This window comes from Grus americana, chromosome 12 (assembly GCF_028858705.1).
Source record: "Grus americana isolate bGruAme1 chromosome 12, bGruAme1.mat, whole genome shotgun sequence".
In the NCBI taxonomy this organism is placed as follows: domain Eukaryota; kingdom Metazoa; phylum Chordata; class Aves; order Gruiformes; family Gruidae; genus Grus; species Grus americana.
Window position 1 is genome coordinate 21,223,962 of NC_072863.1, and position 21,686 is coordinate 21,245,647.

General features: G+C 37.5%; 1 protein-coding gene across 1 annotated transcript in view; it reads left to right on the forward strand.

Moving 5' to 3' along the window:
• ABCB7 (ATP binding cassette subfamily B member 7) overlaps positions 1-20,765 on the forward strand; it is a 37,938-nt gene extending 17,173 nt beyond the window's left edge. The window contains exons 5-16 of the mRNA XM_054839403.1: positions 4,549-4,681; positions 5,125-5,393; positions 6,587-6,675; positions 6,759-6,846; positions 7,291-7,465; positions 8,754-8,911; positions 9,457-9,620; positions 9,792-9,921; positions 10,413-10,584; positions 12,294-12,397; positions 14,017-14,124; positions 16,872-20,765. Coding sequence (XP_054695378.1) covers positions 4,549-4,681; positions 5,125-5,393; positions 6,587-6,675; positions 6,759-6,846; positions 7,291-7,465; positions 8,754-8,911; positions 9,457-9,620; positions 9,792-9,921; positions 10,413-10,584; positions 12,294-12,397; positions 14,017-14,124; positions 16,872-17,090 — 1,809 coding nt within the window. The 3' untranslated portion in view covers positions 17,091-20,765. The remainder of the gene's footprint in view (positions 1-4,548; positions 4,682-5,124; positions 5,394-6,586; positions 6,676-6,758; positions 6,847-7,290; positions 7,466-8,753; positions 8,912-9,456; positions 9,621-9,791; positions 9,922-10,412; positions 10,585-12,293; positions 12,398-14,016; positions 14,125-16,871) is intronic.
• The last annotated feature ends 921 nt before the right edge of the window (positions 20,766-21,686 follow it).

Here is a 21,686-nt window from a genome sequence, read left to right on the forward strand (position 1 = left end):
GAGTCTGCTGTAGGGCTAGTAAGGTCTTTTTTTTCCCTTGGAAGATTTGTTGTATTATGACACACTTTAAATTTTTATCTTAAATATTTATAGCCTATCTAGACGTGTGCGATCTGAAGGATGCAGCAGGAAGATAGGTGAGAGGAGTACACAAGGCATTATCTGTTTTCAGACACATAGATTAGCCTGTTCAGGTTTTATGTATCTCTTCTTTCTTTTTCCATATTCCCTCTCCCATTTTCTGTCTTCTTGAGTGGGGTATGTATAGTGAATGCTTCTTTATTGTTTTCTTCACTTTTTCTTCTTGTGCCACAGAAGAAAAAGTGCTCAGGGTTCTGAGAAGCTGGATTAAACATATGAATATGACAAAATCGCTTGTCACCTCCGTCAGCCCATAATGATTTTTGGCCTCTTGGTCACAGACCAAACGTGGTGTTCGTGAGCCAGAGAAATCATTCAGACTACCTGCATTTCTATGGATCTATCAGCTAATTCTGTAAGTTTCAGGAGAAGAAATTGTGTGGCTAAGGAGGCAAGACAGAAGTGTTGTGTTTGTAAATTTTGTCTGCATGCAAAGATACCTGTCTGATCAGTTAAGCATCTAGGTGTGATCTTGGTGTTTGAGCCCTTGTTGTAGGCTCAGGTGGAATTAGATAGTTGCAGTCAACCTGTAGAATCTGTTAGCTTTTTGAGAAGTTTCAGATGAAAAGTATCTTTAATTTTTTTTTCCCCCTTATTAGCAAAAGTACGTTTCAGGTCATCATTAAATTCGAAGGTGGCATGAAGCTTCTTCCCTCATTTGGACTACATTTTGTAGTTCCTTTAGCAGCCTTACCTCCATAAGGGATGGAGTTTTTATTTCCACAAATGGAGTTGTTGGATGTGTACATTTATATTGGTCCAGAGATAAATTCAGTCATCTTCATGTCAAGGTTTCTCATTGAATTATTGGCAAAAGAAGAGTTCACTGTAGACCAGTTTTATCGTGTTGGGGCTCAGCCTGTCACTCATTCATCATCTTTATTAAACAAGAAATACTGGGAAAAGCAAAATGAAAGATAAGACTGTTTGCCTTAAAAGTAGTGTAGTCCCACGAGGGACTAGAGATGATGCATTGTCAGCTTAAAACAGTGCAGTCATTTAAAAAAATGTTTAAACTCATTTAAGCATGATGCATTGCAGGATAACGTGCTGTTAAATGTGGGCAATTGAGTTGGGCTGACTTCATGGGTGCTGTATTTGCCTTCCAATAAATTCAGGTGGGGATAAGCTATTAATTCAAAATTATAAATAGAAAATTTACAAATTTATATTGAAAGGGTCTTTTTAACGGGAATTGTTATCAAGCTTTCAGTCATTAGGAAGAGGAGGGAAACCTACCTAGATCCATTGTGTAAGACAATTGTTTTGCAGGGTAGCTTGTCATAGCATACCTGGGTGTGCTTAAAGCTTTTTCTTCTGTGCCAGCAAATCCAGGCTGCTGAAGAGATAGCTGTAAGTTTATGTGGAAGGCAGTAATGTTGCTTCCATTAATGTGAACATGATCTCATTGACGTAACAAACTGAGAAGAAAAGGCCTGTTTCCAATAATGGCCTCTCATCTCTCTTGCTATAAACTTTGTAAGATTAACTTTTTTTCTTCTTTTTTTTTAAAATTACTGGAAAGCAGACTGTCTTGATTGCTAATGAAATGCAATACCATGCTGCCTTGTTCTTATTCAAGCTATACTCTCCAGGAGTCAGAACAACTATAACCTGAGACCAGGCTTTAAATTTCATTTAAAACTCTATTGGGTAGAATTATATTGATGTAAAAGAAGACATTTCTGCAAAATTGTAGGCTGTTATGGGTTAAAATAATTGCAAGTGGAGAACTGCAGTTTAAAGAATACATCTCTCTTCTTTAAATGGACTTTAAGAAATATCTGTAGTTCTATTTCTAAACTACCTGTAGTGTAGCATAGTCTACTGAAGAGTAAAATCCCCGCAGAGGGATTTGTGAGAATCTGCAGCAAATCAAGACAATCTGCATTACAATACTCTTATTTCTACTGAGCAGTCTCTCCCAGGAAATCCTGCAGTTTGTCATGTTGGTCATCACTGTAACACGGATGGTAGTATATTCATCTTTATTAAGAACAAAATGCCACCCAAAAAATTGAGTTTCAGTAATTTTGAAGGGAAAGTAGGGGTTTTGATTGTACCAGGCTAGGGAAGAGGTTGTTAAATTTCATTATTCTGAAGATTCAAATTCTTTGTTAATGCCTCCTCAGTTCTTTGTGGGGCTTTATGCTTAAGGTTTAAGCATGTAATGGCAGTAACCTCTTCATCTGCGCTGTATAATTGAAGTTACCAGACCTTATTCTATACTGCTGCTTTGATGGTATTTGTTGGCTTTCTGCAGATAATGCTAACCTTGAGTCTTTTTTTTTTTTAATGGAGATTTCCCCAATTCCAGTCTTATTAAAAGGGGAGTCATTGGTGAACAACTCTCAGGCTTGCACTGGATAAATTCCAGAAGAATGTATTTGAAGTAGGACCTGGTCTTTCAGCCGTTTTCTTTTTTTGGTCACAAACTAACCAGTAATAATCTCACCTAGATGCTCTCAAATCTCACCTGCCTCCTCTCAGGAGCTGTCAAGATTATGCTGTAGTGAGAATTTGGTAGTCTTTTTTCTTTTTCTTTGGTTTTTTCTTTTTCTTTGGTTTTTTCTTTTTCTTTGGTTTTTTCTTTTTCTTTGGTTTTTTCTTTTTCTTTGGTTTTTTCTTTTTCTTTGGTTTTTTCTTTTTCTTTGGTTTTTTCTTTTTCTTTGGTTTTTTCTTTTTCTTTGGTTTTTTCTTTTTCTTTGGTTTTTTCTTTTTCTTTGGTTTTTTCTTTTTCTTTGGTTTTTTCTTTTTCTTTGGTTTTTTCTTTTTCTTTGGTTTTTTCTTTTTCTTTGGTTTTTTCTTTTTCTTTGGTTTTTTCTTTTTCTTTGGTTTTTTCTTTTTCTTTGGTTTTTTCTTTTTCTTTGGTTTTTTCTTTTTCTTTGGTTTTTTCTTTTTCTTTGGTTTTTTCTTTTTCTTTGGTTTTTTCTTTTTCTTTGGTTTTTTCTTTTTCTTTGGTTTTTTCTTTTTCTTTGGTTTTTTCTTTTTCTTTGGTTTTTTCTTTTTCTGCTTAGTGTATTTCATAGGGGAGACCCAGGAGGGAATTGGATAAAATGGATTCCTTTCTCATTTGCATTTAAAACTTTTGCCTAAAACAGTGTTTTAAAAAAATAGAACAGATTCAAAAAATGAAGTTATGAAAGACTTTACCACTCTTTTCACTTGAAACCTAGTTTTATCCAGTTAATTTACAGTTTTTTCACTGGGCTTTCAGCTCTGACAGATGTCCCTGAATACAGTTGAGATCTAAGTGGGTATACAAAACATTTGGTGGAGCGTGCTGAAATATTTTTGTGAAGTATTTTAACATCTGCCATGATTATAAGATTGTAGGTCTTAACGTATTTGTTCAAGTGCTAAAAAACTTATATACCTTATTTTCAAATCTTCACAGTTAGAAGCAGTTTGAATTAATGAAGTTTGACAGTAAATTTTTTTCTGGTTGGTATGAGTGAGTGATGTAGCAATGGAGCATTAATGAGACTTAGCAATTTTCTATTTTTATTAAGATTTTCAGTATTTTCTTATACTACAATTGTGCAACTAAAAAAATCCTAAAGTTGGTCTTTTTACGTATCTAGCTGTCTAGCTTTTCGCATGCAGAGGAGACACCACTGTTAGAGGAGATGCGTTTGGGTCTCGGAGCTCTTACAAATATATCTGGTGACACACTGTATGTTAGGTTGTAAATATGGCTTCGGTATTTGGTTTGAAAACTCATATTGTTAAAGTAATTCGTAGTGTCTTGTAGACTGTACAGAAATTTTCATGCTGCTGTTGCAAACGATAGGGTTAATGTAGATATTAAGTTAATGTTTGTATTGCAAATGGGAAGTATTATTTAAATATTAAGGTAGAATTAACAGTCGGAAGATACAAAGGATAGGTAACTTCTTTTCTTTGACTTCACTAGAGCTTCAGTTTGATACATCTCAATTGACCCGGTGATAGCAATATGTGGGCAAGTTGGTTGTTTTGTAGTCGTAGTTCTTCATACTGTGCATTGCCAGTATCACAAAGCACAAACAACCTGTAATGACGATGTAATTTAGTAGCATTGTGAGCGTGCGTCAGGCAGCGTCTGCTACTTGATTTGTTTCCTAGTCCTGCCATTGCTGTACTGAGTGCTCTACCTCAGTTTAAGTGCATTTGCAGTGTATGGTTTGTTTAGGATAGAAATTGATATTTGAAAGGAGCCAGTGAGAGAGACAAACTAACCCCACAGTCCCGGGAGTAAGGACTTGATAGTATGGAGAATATTGTGCTTGAAGTTGAGAGCCATCTCACCCACACTAAGTGGTCAAGAACTACATATAACAGCACAGCAATTTCAGAAAAAATAGTCATGCTATATAGATCTATGTTTTAATGCATATGGACTAATCGGTGTTCTCATGCTTTTAGGCCATGAATATATTGGTTCCCTTCATGTTTAAATATGCAGTAGACAACCTCAACCAGGCATCTGGAAACATACTCAACCTCAGTGATGCACCAAATACAGTGGCAACGGTGGCAACTGCTGTTCTCATTGGCTGTAAGTGGTATTCCCAAATCTGTTGGGAAGTGTTAACGTTCCTCAGTGAGGTATTGGGGTAGCAGAGCTTCGGCCCTTTGCACCGCTAAGCATCTAGGATGGCTATTTCATAGTTACTTCTGTGTTGATGTCTGTTTCCAATGTTCTGTGACCTTGCTTCTAGTATTCCAATTAAAAAAAAAAATAACGCTTATAGAAATGATTTTTGATTATAAATCTACCCTTTCTTATAACCAGCTGCAAAAGAAACTGATTTAAAATGTGTGCGCAATGTTTTATAAATGAAAAATAGCATAAAATTTTGGACCAATTAAGTATAAATTACCTTTGAACTGAAAATGTTGAAAATATGTAAAGAATGAGTCTAATGTAATTTTGTGCATGAAGGGAAGTTGGAAATGTAATTATTTTCATTTTGTAAACTTTTTCATCTTTTTTTGTAGATGGTATCTCAAGAGCTGGGGCAGCATTATTTAATGAAGCTAGAAATGCAGTATTTGGGAAAGTAGCTCAAAATTCAATCAGAAGGATAGCAAAAAACGTTTTCCTGCATCTTCATAACCTGGATTTGGCATTCCATCTGAGTAGGCAAACGGGAGCTCTGTCAAAAACCATCGACAGAGGAACAAGAGGCATCAGTTTTGTTCTTAGCGCTTTAGTATTTAATCTGGGACCTACCATGTTTGAAGTGGCACTAGTCAGTGGAATTCTAGTAAGTGTCCTTTATTTGTGAGTTGGAATTGTCTCATTTAGGAATAATACATTGATTTTCTTTTACCAAAGTCTACTGAGCATTAATAATTGAATTTACTAGGTGGTTATGAAAGCAACTACTGTAAAGGAGAGCAATCTATAATTTTCAAATATTAGTTACTTTAAATTGACTTGAAATTATTTTCACATTTAACACCTGTCTTCAGCCAGTGATATGTACGTGGATAGTTTTTAATGTTTTTCTTCAGAATTGTTGAAAAAAATGAAATCAGAAAGGTAAACTATGCACACAAGCATCAAATATATCTGGACCAGTACTGAGGAAGCAGAATATAAATGTCCAGGAATGTTGTGTCTTCGTGTGTTGAGGATAGAGGAGGGAGTGATTATTGGCTCTCTTCTGAATACTGGTCCTTTCTTATCCAGAACTTAGACGTGAGAATTATCTTTTGGAAAATAGTCTTCTCCTCCTTGCAGGTTTTAAGCTTAATAAGCTCAATTTTAAACTCTTATAAACCACACTTACTGTCTTTGAAATCAGGGTCTTTGGATATTTATATGCTAAAATCTAAATCTCTACTATGTAGCTTAGGCTAAATTAAAAGCAAGTCTCTTGTTTATTCTTCTTTTTAGAGGCACTTAATCAAATTTGAATGTAACAACATGAGTTAAACCCCCTCTTGATACTGGGTTAAAGTTTATAAACTTTGGAAGCTGCAAATCAAGCTGGCTGTAAGCCAACCTGCCATGACACTTTAATTTTTCTTCTTACGGCTTTTCTCTCCTGATGTGCCCTGAAGTAGAGAAAACGCGTCATAAATTGTTTTGCAAGGCCATTTATTTCTTCTGCAGTCTTCAGCTTTCTTTAAAAGCCACCCAAAAAGCATGTAAACACATACTTACTTGTGCTAACAGCACAAATATCAGCAACATTTATGGTTTATAATGTCAAAAACAACTTGCCAGTGTTATGCTAGCTCTTGGGTATCACATCCTACCTTTTTATCTACACCCTCTCCTTGCTACTTTCCTTTTGAGTTTATGCCTTTATTTAGTCTGAAGCTGTTCAGGGAGTGCGTTGGGAGGCACCTTCAGAGTTCTTGTCTCAGGCTAAGCTGTCATCATTTTGAGACAACAGTGACGTTTTGAAAATCATGATGACTTTTTTTTCTTTTCTTTTAAATACTCTAGTATTACAAATGTGGTGCAGAGTTTGCTTTAGTAACCCTGGGGACGCTTGGAGCCTATGCAGCATTCACGATAGGAATTACGCAGTGGAGGTAAGGCATGCCCTCAGATTCATCAGGGTGCTTAGTGTTGTCTTGGCCTGAACTCTTGACTGTATTAAGCCTTCATTTTGCAGGACGAAGTTTCGAATAGAAATGAACAAAGCAGATAATGATGCGGGTAATGCTGCAATTGACTCGCTACTGAATTACGAGACTGTGAAGGTAAGACCAGTCTTTACTACTAGGCTCTTTGTCTTCCTTCTGTCAGCCTAAGCAAAGTGAGTCATAAGATTCATCTTTTATAGGGCTGCATGTTTGGAGCAATAGCATATTTTTTAAAACATTTTTCATGTGACGAGTACTACATGATACTGACAGAATAGCATGAAAGTTGTTAGTGTGACTTGAAAAAATCCATTTGCTAATAAAGAGAAGTTTCTTTCATGACTGAATTGCCTTGACCATCAGGTTCTGCAAAATGTTAACTCGGAGTCTGGATGAAGCTTCTCTTCACTTGTTTACAAAATTGTCTTCTGAATGTCAGTCTGCAACATACTGTCTTCTCAAATGATCACGTGTACTGTTCCCGTTACCTGTTGTAGTTTGTCGTGCTCTGTGGCAATGTTACTTGTACAGTCACATTTCTTACTTTTGTGTATATCGTAGTATTTCAATAATGAAAAATACGAAGCCCAACGATACGATGGATTCTTGAAGACATATGAAAATGCCTCCCTGAAGACTACCTCTACTTTAGCTCTCCTGAATTTTGGACAGAGCGCTATATTTAGTGTTGGCTTAACAGCCATCATGGTGCTTGCCAGCCAGGGCATTGTTGCAGGTAACTCATCTGTCTATAAGCTAAAAATTACACTCCTTTAACACTTCTGTTATGGATGAATTAAGGTAATTTTAGTGAACTTATGGTTGATGTGATGGTTCATTTGGGGGAGTTTTTGCTTCAGTTTTTTGGGTATTTCTATTTCTGTGGACCTTCTACAAAGATCCTTCCTTTTTGCCCTCCTTCCTTCCCATGTTGGCAAGATTCTGAACTTTTCCCCAGTGTGTATATACCCCTGCGCTTTGTCTCCAGTAGTTTTATTACCAGTGTCCTTCACTTTCCTTAGACTAACAAGGGCACATTATTAAAAGAATTGTTTCCATATGTTGGAGTTTTTATCTATATTTGTCTAATTTACTACATAAAGTAAAGCTGGCCTATTTAGGAGGACACAGTACAAGCTGAATGCAGCATCGGGATGAGGCTCAGCTAAAGCATGGTGGTTTTAGAGTAAAAATAATGATGGCTTAAACGCTGCTAGCATCTAGCTGCGTTTGAGGGCTAGACCTTTCTATCATGTTGTCCTTCTTGCATCTGCTTTGCTCTTTTTTAAGAGATGCAGGACAGGAAAGAGATACAATGTGAACAGATAAGTCAATAGGTGCAGTTTATGGCTGTCCTTAAGAAGATTTAGAATAGCCTTTAAGCAGGATGGTAGAAATACAGCTTTAAATCATCTGTCTGGACCTGTTTCAGCTGAACTGACCAGACACTTACCTTTAGCTAGTGTGTCATCTTGCGTTTTCCCTTGATCAGCGTATTTGATATTAAGATGCCCAGAGGTTCTCACTGTATGTTTTAGCAGCTCTGTTGTATAGAGTGTGAAGGTCCTCACTCTTCATCATGACAACTTTGATAATTTGGATTTGTCTGTAATAGTACTTGCGATTGTCTTTCCTGATTCTTGCTTTCATATATTGGTTCCTCCCCTTCTAAATTATTTAAGCCCCTTTATGTTTCTCTCCGTGGAATTTACAATCTGATGTTTTCCATTAATTTCTTGATATGCTGCTTGTCGTCTTTTCCAGGTGCTATTACATCTTTTTTTTAAAGCGAAATCCATGCAAACATTGTCACTCATTTCAGGCACCTTCCTATATAAAATCTGATCTTCTGGGAATACATTTTATTTACTATTCAAACATCTGGGTTTAGAAATGGGATAAAAGAAACTAGACTTGATTGACTTGATTTTGTTTTTGGGGTTTTTTTTTTAAATTTTTTTGGTGCTTCCTAACAAGACAACACTTCAAGTCTCTTTATTCTCTCTCATCCATTTTGTCTTAAGGCAGCCTTTCTGTCGGAGATCTAGTAATGGTGAATGGATTGCTGTTCCAGCTTTCTCTTCCCCTAAACTTCCTGGGAACAGTATACCGAGAGACAAGACAAGCACTTATAGACATGAATACCTTGTTTACGCTTCTCAGTGTAGATACCAAAATTAAAGTAAGTAGTAGCTTTTATTTTCCTAAAGCATCTGGGTATTTAAGAGGCCTGTTTTCTGGCAGTACCATCGTTTCACCCTGTTTATTACCTTCTGGGCTTAATTTCTATTCAAGAAAGATGTTGTGTAAGGATGCTGTTCTGCCTTTTCTTTAAGTGGAGTTAGTGTAATCGCAGCTGCTTTTTTTCTTGCAGAACCGTTCAGTGACAGCAAAAGTTGCTTCATGGAAGCTGTGTTTGTATTGAGATTTTTTTATCTAAGTATTCATGCCTTGTGCTTGAATTTTTATTTGTAATTAATGATGCAGAATTTATTACTGCAAAAGAAGTTGTGAAGCATAGTGTTTACAGCAGAAATTTTTACCTTCTTTGGGGAAAAGGAGGAACAAACCACTTTCACTTGTGTGGTGGATTATAATTATTTTCACCACGTCCAAACTGGAGTGTCTGTTTGCCTCTTTCTGAGCTAGGAAATGGACTGTTCAGCTTGTTGAACTGCTTGAGATACTTTCTGGGCAGCGTATAAAGTGGCACTCTTCTTTTAATAGGACAAAGAGCTGGCTCCACCCCTGCAGATCACACCACAGACTGCTGCCATTGCCTTTGATAATGTGCATTTTGAATACCTTGAGGGGCAGAAAGTCCTTGCTGGAGTGTCTTTTGAAGTCCCTGCAGGAAAGAAAGTGGCCATTGTTGGAGGTAGTGGGTCAGGGTGGGTAAATGGACTAAATATGCCAATCAATGATGCAGAATTTTGTTTCTGGAATGTGTTTGTTCTTGTGTTTTGCTTTTTAGTATGTTTGTTTGTGACATCAGTTCTGTTTGGAGATTGTAAATGGCAAACCAGGAACATAACATTAGCTTCAATTCTTTTCAATTTCAGGAAAAGCACAATTGTGAGATTATTATTTCGTTTCTATGAACCTCAGAAAGGAAATATTTATGTTGCTGGACAGAACATACAAGATGTCAGTTTGGAAAGTCTGAGAAAGGCAATAGGAGTTGTACCTCAGGTATGCCATGTTTCGTTCTCCCCAAATAGTCTATCTCAATAGTAATTCTCAGTATTTGGACACTGTGGTTCACTGAAGGCCAATCCTGATGCAGTGGGATTCTCTAGTTCCTTTGAAAGTCACCGCGCTGCTTTCCCCCCTCCCCGGAAATACTTTGTTTTTATGTGCATCATCATACAGATCCAATTTCTAAAATGTGTTTAAGCCTCTTCATGAGAAACTGCCTCCAGCTTTAAATGATTTAGCTTTATAGTTGATTACCACCCATAGTGAGTTAGCAAAGTGGTAAAAGTATGCATGACATACATTTTGCGTCCTAAATATATATATTAATCCCATTTTTGGGAAGAGAAATTTCCCCAAATACTTGTACCTTCAGGCTTTGTAGAAAAATATACGCTATTCTGTATTCATTTCTTTTGTGGACTGGGGACAGTTTTAAAACTGTCGTTCATGGTTTCTTGTTTAAAATATTCTTTCCATAACTGTAGGATGCTGTTCTCTTCCATAATACTATCTATTACAATCTGCTCTATGGCAATATCGATGCAACACCGGAAGAGGTGTATGCAGTAGCAAAGTTGGCGGGAATCCATGATGCTATTCTTCGAATGCCAAATGGTTACAACACTCAGGTTGGTGAACGAGGACTCAAGCTCTCTGGTAGGTTCTTAAGTGCACAAGTTCTTTGTGTCCCTTTTGCTACCTCAAAGTCCAGTGCATGGTTTATTCCTCAGTCAGACTTGCTTTTAGCTTACTTACGTTCTAACATATAACTCTAAGGCTAAATATTAATACAAAGATCTGTAGTTTAAGGTAGCTGTAGCCTACAAGATGTTTAAAGGACTGTATTTTCAGGGGATAGTATTAAATGAGTTGATACGTAAGCATGTAGATGTGTTAAGGAAAAATGATGTTTCTTGTAATCTATTTGGGCAGTGGAACGCGTGTGAATAGAATTGGGAACTTTGCGATAGGCTTATATATAATGCGTAGACCTTCCAAATTTGAGTTCTTAAATCTAAACTTTTAACACCTGAAAAGTAGGTGGTGGTTTGTTTTTGCTGTTGATAGTAAGGCAATGGGATATGGTGTTGCAGCAAAGCCATTTTGAACCTTGTTCAAATGAAAGGGCCTTCATGTCTTACGTGTTTCTTACCTGTGAACTGTGTAAGACGCAACATGAAAATAGTGTCTGCATGTCTGCAAGCTATGGATTTATATTACACAGCCTTGGTACTGAAACAAAAAAAGCATGCGTTTAGTTCTCAAAGTCCCTCTGTATTTGGGTATAAAAATCTCTAAAACATAAGTGTAAATTTATGGCGGTACAGTAGCATGGATAACAAGCCTGAGAATGAGATGATCTTTAAGGTCGTTTCCAGGTCATCCTATGAAAACAGGCATAAGGAATTCTTAATTGCAGTGAGAACTTCATGAATTTAAATGGTGAAGTAAGCATTTAGTGCAGTTCTTACTGGTCTCAATGATTGATTCATCAAGAGTAAATAATGAAAAACAGGCTGGTTTAGCTTTTTCAAGTAGAATCCATTGTGGTGTTTTCTAATAGATGTGTAACATCCCAAAGCCCTGACTTTGTGAACGAAATTATTAACATGCTGCTGTCCCGAATATGAATCAAGTCGATATGTTACAAATGTAAGGAAAGACCTTGGATTTTGTTACTGTCGTGTGTCTTTCAACATGGATATTGTCAAGCTGTGAGTTTTGAACGTGCTTTAAAGGAGAGAGAGAGAGAGTATATTAAAATAGACTGAGTAAATTGTACAATTCTAATTGCTACTGAGTTCTGCCAAAGACAGTTTAAAATTTGAACTGCAGCATTATTATCAGCCTTTTAAATGGTTTATTAAAGCATGTTCTCTCCTGATAGGAATGGAACTTAAACAATAATATAATGGTACTAAAAGGAATGTTTTGAAGTCTTGAATAAAACAAAAGAGGACAGGTGCACAAATGTGAAATGTTTGCATTGCATACCAAATGTTTAGCAGATTTTAAGTTCTCAAATGCATCTGTTTTCCTGTCTGTAAAAGTTGTCCTAAGTTATTCTTGGGTAGATGTTGGCTGTAAGAATTGTGAAAGAATGAAACTAGTCTGAAACTTGGTTACATCAGAAACCAACAGGCAGTAGATTGCATGATGAAGGTGGTTTTCAGTACCATGTTAATTGTGTTCTTTAATGAAATATATAATGATGTATATAAAAAAGGGGGGGAAAAGCAAATTAAAAAAATTTAAAAGAAAATAAAAAAAACCCAACCCCCAAAACAGCCACGTCTGCTGTTGAGTTTAGAATATCATGACTGTAACTTCATCCTTTTTTTTTTCCCCTCTTACCCCCGCTTCAGGAGGAGAAAAGCAAAGAGTTGCAATTGCCAGAGCAATGTTAAAGGAGCCACTTATTTTTCTCTATGATGAAGCCACATCATCTTTAGATTCAATTACAGAAGAGGTAAATTGGGATTAAAAAAATATAAAACTTAAGTGGTGTAGTGATGTGTGATTCTGATGCTTTTTCCTTGTTCTTTTCCTCTTGGAAAGAATTCTGTTCTTTTTGCCAGGTTGCTGTCACATGTTTTCCTGGTATTATTATGAACAGATCCTATGGCTAAGCCCTTTTCCAGAAGGCCTGAGCAGAGATACTGAGTCTCTGTCTACCCTGAGACATAGTGGAGTATCAACTCTGTCTCTGGGTACATTTTCTGTTTTACGCTCTTGGGGTCCATTCACCATTAAATGTTTGTCTCTTGAAGCTGTTGCAAATATTTCATGTGGCCATGAAGTGTGAATTTTTCCAGTCCACTTTAAAAGATGTTTAGATGACATCTAGCATTCATTAAAAACATCTTAAATTCTTGTGACATAATGCAAAACAAAAAACCTCTTGTTTGTTGTGCAGCATCTTTCTGCTATGCAAATCAGGTAGGTGTAACCTGCAGTGCTGGTGTTAATTTGTATTCATTTCACAGAAAGGGCTGTGAAACATCAGAGCGTTGTGACATAGATGTCATGACACTACTACAGTAACTGCATCAGGCTTCATAACTACGTCTTTGGTTAAACACAAAACTCTCGGCGCAAGCAGTAATTTCACAAACTAATGTCATCAAAAACTAGAGCTAGAGTTGTGTTTGTGTTCACTTATGCAGATTATTGAGCGAATTTATTGACCTGTAATCGCTAAATTACTTTCATTTTCTGGATACAAAGAAATCAGAGTACAAACTGTACATCTATATAGCACAGCATTCAAATATAGTACAGCTTCCTCGTTGGATCAGAAATGTTCATTACACGCAATTCTACAGAACGCTACTTGGATTCTTTCTTTTATTTTGCTGTATTTATTGCAGGAATCATAAGCAAAGCTGAAAGTTTCACAGCAGAACTGCACTTTAAAGACAGCAAATGAAAGTGAGTCCTTTCCACAAAAGTGTGTCTGGTAATAGAAGTGTTTTCTGACAAAGGAAAGCGTTTTTCAGGAAAATAAAGCGGACGCTTCACTCACTGTAGTGAGGGCACCAATTCCCAGTTAGTGCTGCTTGCATCTGAGTGCAGGTTGGGAAGGTGGAAGACTGCTCACAAAGGGAGCAGTGGATAGATAGATGATTCCCAGGATTGCTTTACATTTATGTTCCACATTGGCGTGATATTGAAAGGGATTTTTTTCTTAACTTTCATTGATTGGAAAGTATTATTATGATGATGATTTGTTGTTTTCATGTGCCTTTACTGCTGTTTATATTGCTTTTGTAGCAAGGCTGCACAAAGAAGTTTTTCCTGAAATCAACTAATGCTTCTTTTCCTTTGTCCCTTGGGATATCTGTGTTTTTCTGTGAATAAAGGGGTTTTTGCAGTTGGAGGACTTTTATCAGAGCCACAGATGTTTCATGCTTGGGATTCTTCTGTTTCTTCTGTGGGTACTCATAGCTGTTTCATATTGTAAAGCTATAGCAATACTGGAGATGCTTCTCAAAACTTACTTACAGTAACTTGCATATTTCCAGAAACCATTTTCTTTCTCTTAATACCACCTAGGAGTAAGAGTTTGCCTCTGTTTTAATCTTGCAGAATATTCTCAGTGCCATGAGGGACATGGTGAAACACCGAACATCAATTTTCATTGCTCACAGGTTGTCAACAGTAGTTGATGCAGATGAAATCATTGTGCTGGATCAGGTGAGGTGATGATCACCCTGTGATGTGTCATTTTCACGTAATGTCAGCGTTTGTTTTAGAGACTCCGTGTGTCTGTTTGGAAATATTATACTCCCACCAAGGCACTGAAAGTTCTTTTTTTGGAAATGAGCCATGTTAAAAAATTCTAGCCAAAGCTTTGCTTTTTATATATTTCTCTTCTTTGCAACTAACAGTTTATCAGTTGCAGAAACTTGCACGTGCAACTCTTGTATGTTGGATTTTTACTTCATTTGCATAGTTCATTTAATTACATGTTCTTTATATGGATTATACTCTGGGGACTGGCTTCATTTTGCATGTTTTTAATCTAATTTATTACATGCTTCTGTCAGATTAGGTTTCCTAATGTGTTCCCCCAATTTACGCTTCATTCTCATTATTCAGTGAGTGTCTATTTTTCACATACATCCATTGTTTTTCAATGGCAAGAGAGAGGACAGCATGTTCTGTTTCCATGCAGATAAAACTGTTGTAGGATTGTTCAATCTAATTATGTTATAAATCTGAACACCGTTCGCTATTGTACCTGTAGAAAACTGTGATTATTCCCTTTCTGTATGCTTCTCTAAGAGAAAAAGAAAAAGGGAAAAGTTTCAACATTTGATCTACTAATATCACTATTCAGCTGTTACCTCATAGTCAGTCTGTCCTAAATCCATTTTCTTCCCTATTCCCCATATCTAGCTATAGATTTAAAATAAACAATGTCCTTATTATAGCTTCATAGTTACTCTTTTAACTGATAATGCTGAAAATGTAGCGCTCTAATCTGCTGATAATAGATGTTAAATTTATCTCTGCATTCAATTTTTCAGTTGCTATTTATATGCTTGTGATCATAGATGTATTTAGTGACTAAAATATGCATATCTAAAAGAAAATAAATTATTCTGACAGTACGTTAAATTATTTCATAGGGAATTAGGACAAAGTCTTATGAAATGGTGACATTCACGTCTACCTTTGCTGTACAAATCTTAGCTTCATATAAATCTCAAAATGAAGTAGTGGAATAAATCACTCATAACTGCTCTGTGGAGTTTTTATTTGGTTTTGATCCACTTGTTTTTTCAGCTTTTGCTGAAAAACCATTTCCTAAGGTGTATCCTTTATGTAACTGCATGTTAAAACATCTTGCAAATGTTTTTTAACATGTTATAAGGCAATCTGCGACTTTTTGTTTTCAATGCAAGTTTTCACAGCTTACTAAGAGTGTGTTTTGTGTTACAGTGTGACTGTTAAATTAAAAATAAAAGCACAACCTAAAACTGTAAAACAGCTAGGGTGCTCACTTTCATGAATGATGTTAGTGTAATGAAGATTGTGAATGAGGAAGGCGGCGGCATGCATCGCACTTAGTGCCCGACTGCTTCATGAGGCATCATTGACGTTTGCTCAGCAGAAAGTTGCCTCTTGTCCCAGCTTGATTGATGAGCATGGTGTTAGCAGCCAGATAAATAAGGCACAGTAGTGAAGATGAGACGAGGTGATTGTGACTGGTTTTGCTTAGCAGTGGAAATCCAGCATCACAATTTCAGCACCTTTGCCTAGGTAAAATCCAAATAATTCTTGAGTGAAGAAACAAACTTTGTATTAATGATATTGATCTTAATGCTGTGAAGCTGAACAGAGAAGTTACATTTTTTATGATTGTTCAAGAGTATTAAAAAAGGCCATAATTCAAAAGCCTTGTCTTTACTATAATAAACTCTCTAAATTAACCACTTAAAGTTTCTAAATTCTGCAGTTATGTTGGTCAAGTGTGTATTTAGCCCGATTCCACCAGCACGACTAGTAATAGAAGTGACAAGACCCAATTTTTTTCCCAGCATGTTCATCAGCGGCTGTCACAAGGAGGTAGATTTAATTGTAGATCAGAATTTAGAACTAATATAAAATCCATGTAGTTGTCCGTATAATGCTGGTTTTTACCCAAAAGTAATAGCTGGAGAATGAATACATCATTTTAATTTGAAGCTAGTAAATGTGCATCTCAAAGTAAAAAGATGAGTCTGGTTTTTTGAAGAGTAGTGTCGTTTCACTGTCTGTAGGATTTGAGTTCTCCTCTCCAGCACTTCCTGTTTCCACAATGATAGTCAATTAATCATCTTTGCTCTTGAGAATAGCAGGGATGAACTGAATAGCTCACTCGATTTTCATGACGGCAATTGCAATGACACAAGTTACTGAGCACCCATCTAAAAGCACAATTTACACTAAGTTTTTTAAGATTTGATTTTTTTAAAATGTTTTGCTTATCTAGTACAAATTCCTCTCTGTGTGCTCTTTTCTTTTAGCTTCTTAGTGCAACTGTGTTTGTTATCAAGCAAAGACAAATACATGTTTGTTTGGGTACATTCATGTGCCTTTTGCACTAGTAGTTTAACACCTTGCTCCTCATAGAGAGGTCTACATTTATTTTTAAAAGCTTTTGCCGTTTAGATGGTAAAACTTTCCACGTTGGTCGGCTTTAAATTTTGTCCAGATGGACAAAAGGCATCTATGTTCCCATAAGATTGAGAAGAGCTTGGCTCCTTGTTTTCAGCCTGCAGTGTAACACACAAATCAGTGCAGCACATATTCAGTCTTTCACTGCTGTCCCAAGCTCCTTCTCCTTAATAATCACTGTAATCTATACTGTAAAACTGTGGCCCGCATGTTGGCAGCATTTATATTCCTGAAGATCTGGTAATATCGATTACTGACTTGCTCCCCTTCTTTTACAGGGTAAAGTTGTGGAACGTGGTAGACATGCAGACCTCCTTGCAAGTCCTAACAATCTCTATTACGAAATGTGGCATACACAGAGCAGCAAAGTACTAAATAGTCAAAACAATCCAAATTGGGAAGAGAGAAATAATCGGATGTCCAAAGAGGAGGAAAGGAAGAAACTAGAAGAAGAAATTACCAATAGTGTGAAAGGCTGTGGAAACTGTTCATGCTAAGTATGATCCTGGATTAATCTTCTCTAACAGGTTAAAAATGCACAGGATTACAATGAAGTGCAGCTCTTGTTTCTAAGTCAGCGTTCAAAAACTTCCTGTTTTTTGCAGTTTTGGGGTTTTACAGTATCTCAGAGGCACGTAATTTCAACCAAAGGAGTTCTATTTTTACATCTTTAGAAATCTCTAACATTCAGTGGCATCTGCAAGAGCTGAGCTTTTTCAAAAACTTTAAACTTCTCAAGAGTGTAATTTATGGCAATTTTTAGGCATTGATAAATTCTCCTGGTAGTTGCTTGAGGTGGATTATTAAATTGTAAACAGATTTGTCCTTGATTTACATTATTTTTCATCATTAATCGTCGATAAATATGTCATGTTTTAATTGTAATTGGGCTAATTTGAACTCATTTGCTAGTGAGGAAGATGCAATTTAAATTGTTCAGCGCTGTTCTGGTTTAAAATGTTCTTCCTTGTAAAGAAAAAGAAAAGCCTCAACAAAATATTAGAGGCTTCTAATAGCAAACTAAATATTGGAATTATCCATCTCACCCTTCAAAAACACCTTTCGCAGTGGACTATCAGGAAATATATTGGTATTCTGAAAGAAAACAAGCAGTATTTTTAAGAGCTGGCAAAAATCTGGACTTGACAAAATATAGTGTGACTTTGCAGAAAACATACAAAGTGTTGTATGTAAATTTGGAGAATCAGAGGTTTCCCTTAAATGAAAGAATCCGAGTTGAGGATTGTGTATCCTCAACATCTGCCGTAGTAGTCAAAGCGGAATGCAGTCACTTTTTCTATTTCAGTTGTGGTCTTAGGGAGCAATTAAGATTCAATAAAGACTTCCATAAATTTCTATTATGTCATTAATGTATGAGAAAACGATCTGGATAATGTTGAAAGCGTTGCTATAAAAATCTCCTCATTTCAATAGTCAAAACTTCTTCAGTGTCAAGAAACCTCTGTCTGTGAGATTTGCAGGACCTTACAGGTGTATCAGGTTTGCATGGCCAGGTTTTGGTAGCGGGGGGCTGCAGAGGCGGCTGCTGTGAGAACCTGCCAGAAGTTTCTGCCATGTCTGACAGAGCCAGTGCCAGTGGCTCCAAGACGGACCTGCCGCTGGCCAAGGCTGAGCCCATCAGCGATGTTGGTAGCCCCTCTGGGATAACATAGTTAAGAAGGGGGAAAAACCTGCTGTACAACAGTAGCTGGGAGAGAGGAGTGAGAATATGTGAGTGGAACAACTCCGCAGGCACCAAGGTCGGTGAAGAAGGCAGAGAGGAGGTGCTCCAGGTGCCAGAGCAGAGATTCTCCTGCAGCCCATGGAGAAGACCATGGTGAGGCAGACTGTCCCCCTGCAGCCCATGGAGGATGATGGTGGAGCAGATATCTGCTGGCAGCCTGTAGAGGACCCCATGCCGGAGCAGGAGGGTGCCTGAAGGAGGCTGTGACCCCGTGGGAAGCCCACACTGGAGCAAGCTCCTGGCAGGACCTTTGGACTCATGCGGAGAGGAGCCTGCACTGGAGCAGGTTTGCTGGCAGGACTTGTGACCCCATGGGGGACCCACGCTGGAGCAGTCTGCTCCTGAAGGTCTGCACCCCGTGGAAGAGACCCGCGCTGGAGTAGTTGGTGAAGAACTGTAGCCCGTGGGAAGGACTCACGTTGGAGAAGTTCGTGGAGGACTGTCTCCTGTGGGAGGGACCCCCCTGCTGGAGCAGGGGAAGAGCGTGAGGAGGAAGGAGCGGCAAAGACAACTTGTGATGAACTGACCACAGCCCCCATTCCCCATCCCCCTGTGCCGCTGGGACGGAGTAGGTAGAGAATTCAGGAGTAAAGTTGAGCCTGGGAAGAAGGGAGGGGTGGGGGGAAGGGGTTTTAAGGTTTAGGTTTCATTTCTCATTACCCTACTATGATTTAATTGGCAATAAATTAATTTCCCCAGGTTGAGTCTCTTTTGCCCGTGACGCTAATTGGTGAATGATCTCTCCCTGTCCTTGTCTTGACCCATGAGCCTTTCGTTATATTTTCTGTCCCCTGTGCAGTTGAGGAAAGGGTCACCGCACCACAACAGGATTGTATTTTTAGATCTTATCTCTTTGGGGAGATTTACCATTGTCTATTTATCACCAGTTATTCTGGTATGATTCTTCATGTTGAATTTAACAATAAAAATCTTTCTCTTGGATGTTGAAAAATAACTTTTTTTTTTTTCCCGGGGAATTATACCAGTATAATTACACTGATATAATTACATTTGTAAATCAGACGCACGATTTCTCAGTGTGGGCACTAGCAAAGCACTGAATTTGGTGCTTCTGGCAATTTAGTTGCAAATAGTGTTTATTTTTTTGTGTTATAGCCTCCCCTGCAACTAAATATAGGAACAGTAACTTAAAGGGAGTGAAACCTTTGCTATCTTTTCTGCTAGTCACTCATTTTCTCTCTATGAAAATGATGGGTGGAAAAAAACCCAACCTGGCATCAATCTCCAGTTAAAAATTACGTTTAAAAGTATGTCAAATGCAAGAACTTTTATTTTCATCCTTGGAATGCAGAAGCAAAGTGAAGCCTTCTTAATGTAGCGGCAGTTCAGCTTGCTTCTAGCTTACAATCTTCCTTTTATTTTCACTAATTGTCTCCTTTTTTAGTTTCTGACAGCAGTAAGGTTGACTATAAAGGTGCAGCTATCTCTGAACTACCAGAAAGAGTTAGCAAAGGTTTATTAAAAAGCCTTTTTATGAGGCATCTCCCTTTCCCGTATCGTGGCTAATAAAAATACCCCAAACAACATGTCATCCCTCTCCAATCCCTCCCTGCCCCGCAAGAGCTAGTTTTTGGAATTAAATCATTTGTCCGCTATTGCGTGCAGCAGGTAATGTGCAAAGGCTTGAAATAGTAATATTGCAATCCTGAAGATTATTTTTTTTTCCCTTTGACACAAATATTAGAAATGTTACTGGTCTGAAAGATGGAGGAAAGGGTTTTTTTCTCAGTGAACATTTGTCTGCGTCTTGCAGGGCTTGGACGTCCTTGTGATCGTCTGCAGAGAGCACAGAAGCTACCATTATCTTTTAATGTCTGCAACCAAAAGCCAGTGTAATGCCAGATTTGGTTGTGTTTGGGAAGGGAAGTTTTCAGCTGAGCAAGTGATGATACAAAGCTGGTGCATTTTATCACAGGGGATGGACTTTGCCAGTACTGTAAGAGCCTTGGGCATTACAGGTTTGGCATGAGGACCATTTTCAGACAGTAAATACCAGAAATGATCAATGTTTCTTTACATCTGTAAAGGGTTTGATACAGCTGTAAGGTCATTACCTACCTCTGCCATCATTTTTGATGCCAATCAACGTGCTGCAGCATTGTCCAACTTTTAAGCAAACTGGATGCTGGGAGGTAACTCTTCCCAAAGGCATTTCCTAAAAAAGGCGGCCAGTCATACAGCCCCAATATTTGTTCTAAACAATTGCAATGAGTTTCTGGAGCTGACTGAAAACTTCCCATGTTGCTAGATAAACATTTCTGACTTGTGTGTGGCTTTATTTGAAGGAATGCTCTCTGTGCCTCTCTGTCTGCTGCTTAGACACATGCTACAAAAATTTACCATTGTAAATTTAGCAGCTACGCATGAGAAATGGAGAAAAGAAGAAAAAAATAAAAAGGCATCCATACTACTGAGAGCAAAAAGGTTTTTCTCCCCTCCCCCCATTGCTTTCCCAAGTTAAATGGGAAGAACTTCCTATACAAGCAGGAAAAGGCATTGCACAGCTGAAGAGTGTTAAATGAGCAGGATCCTCCACTGCTGCAGCCTTGCACTATTCGGTCAAGCGGAGGCAAGAACAAAAACGCTGAGTGTTAGGTTTTGTTTGTGAGCGGGCATCTCGGAAAGCAGTAGCAATACTTGGTGATTCTCTTGTCTGCTAGAAAGTAAAACTTGTGCTCTTTTTTTTTTTTAATTTTAAATTTTTATTCATATACTATGACTCCACAGTGTCACCATTTGAAGCAGATGTTTAGAACACCAGATGGGAGAGTCACAGCTTTGGGGAGCTTCACTTTAGTGCACTGACTCCTAAGACCATATATATATGGCATCTCTTTAAAAAGCCTTACAGTTTCTTGCAGGGAACGGATTTATTTTGGAGCTCTTTCACCATCTCTGTGGATCTTGGTAATTCTGCTCTTCTGTAGTCCGGAACATCATTTTTCTAAACAGCAGCTTTTCATATTCTGGACCTTTAGCTGGTGGTTTTTCAAAATTCAAGTCATCTACTACCTTTATAAAATCTTTGTCTGCAATTTTAGAGTGGAAAAAGTAATTTAATTTTTCTCCCCTTTTCATTCTCTGTTTTTAAAGGAAACATGTTTGTGAAAAATGGACGTTAAAAAGGGGCTGTTTCTTGCAGTGTATAGTCATCTGTTAACTATGAATGTAGAGAATTTAATTTGAAAGTGTAAAAAGTGATTAGGCACAAGATATGAACACACAACACAAAATTTTGGCTACTCTAACCTCCAAGTTAGAAAACTTAATTAGTGGTTGGCGGGGAGGTGGTTTTGCTTTTTACAAATGGAAATTCATAATTTGCTAC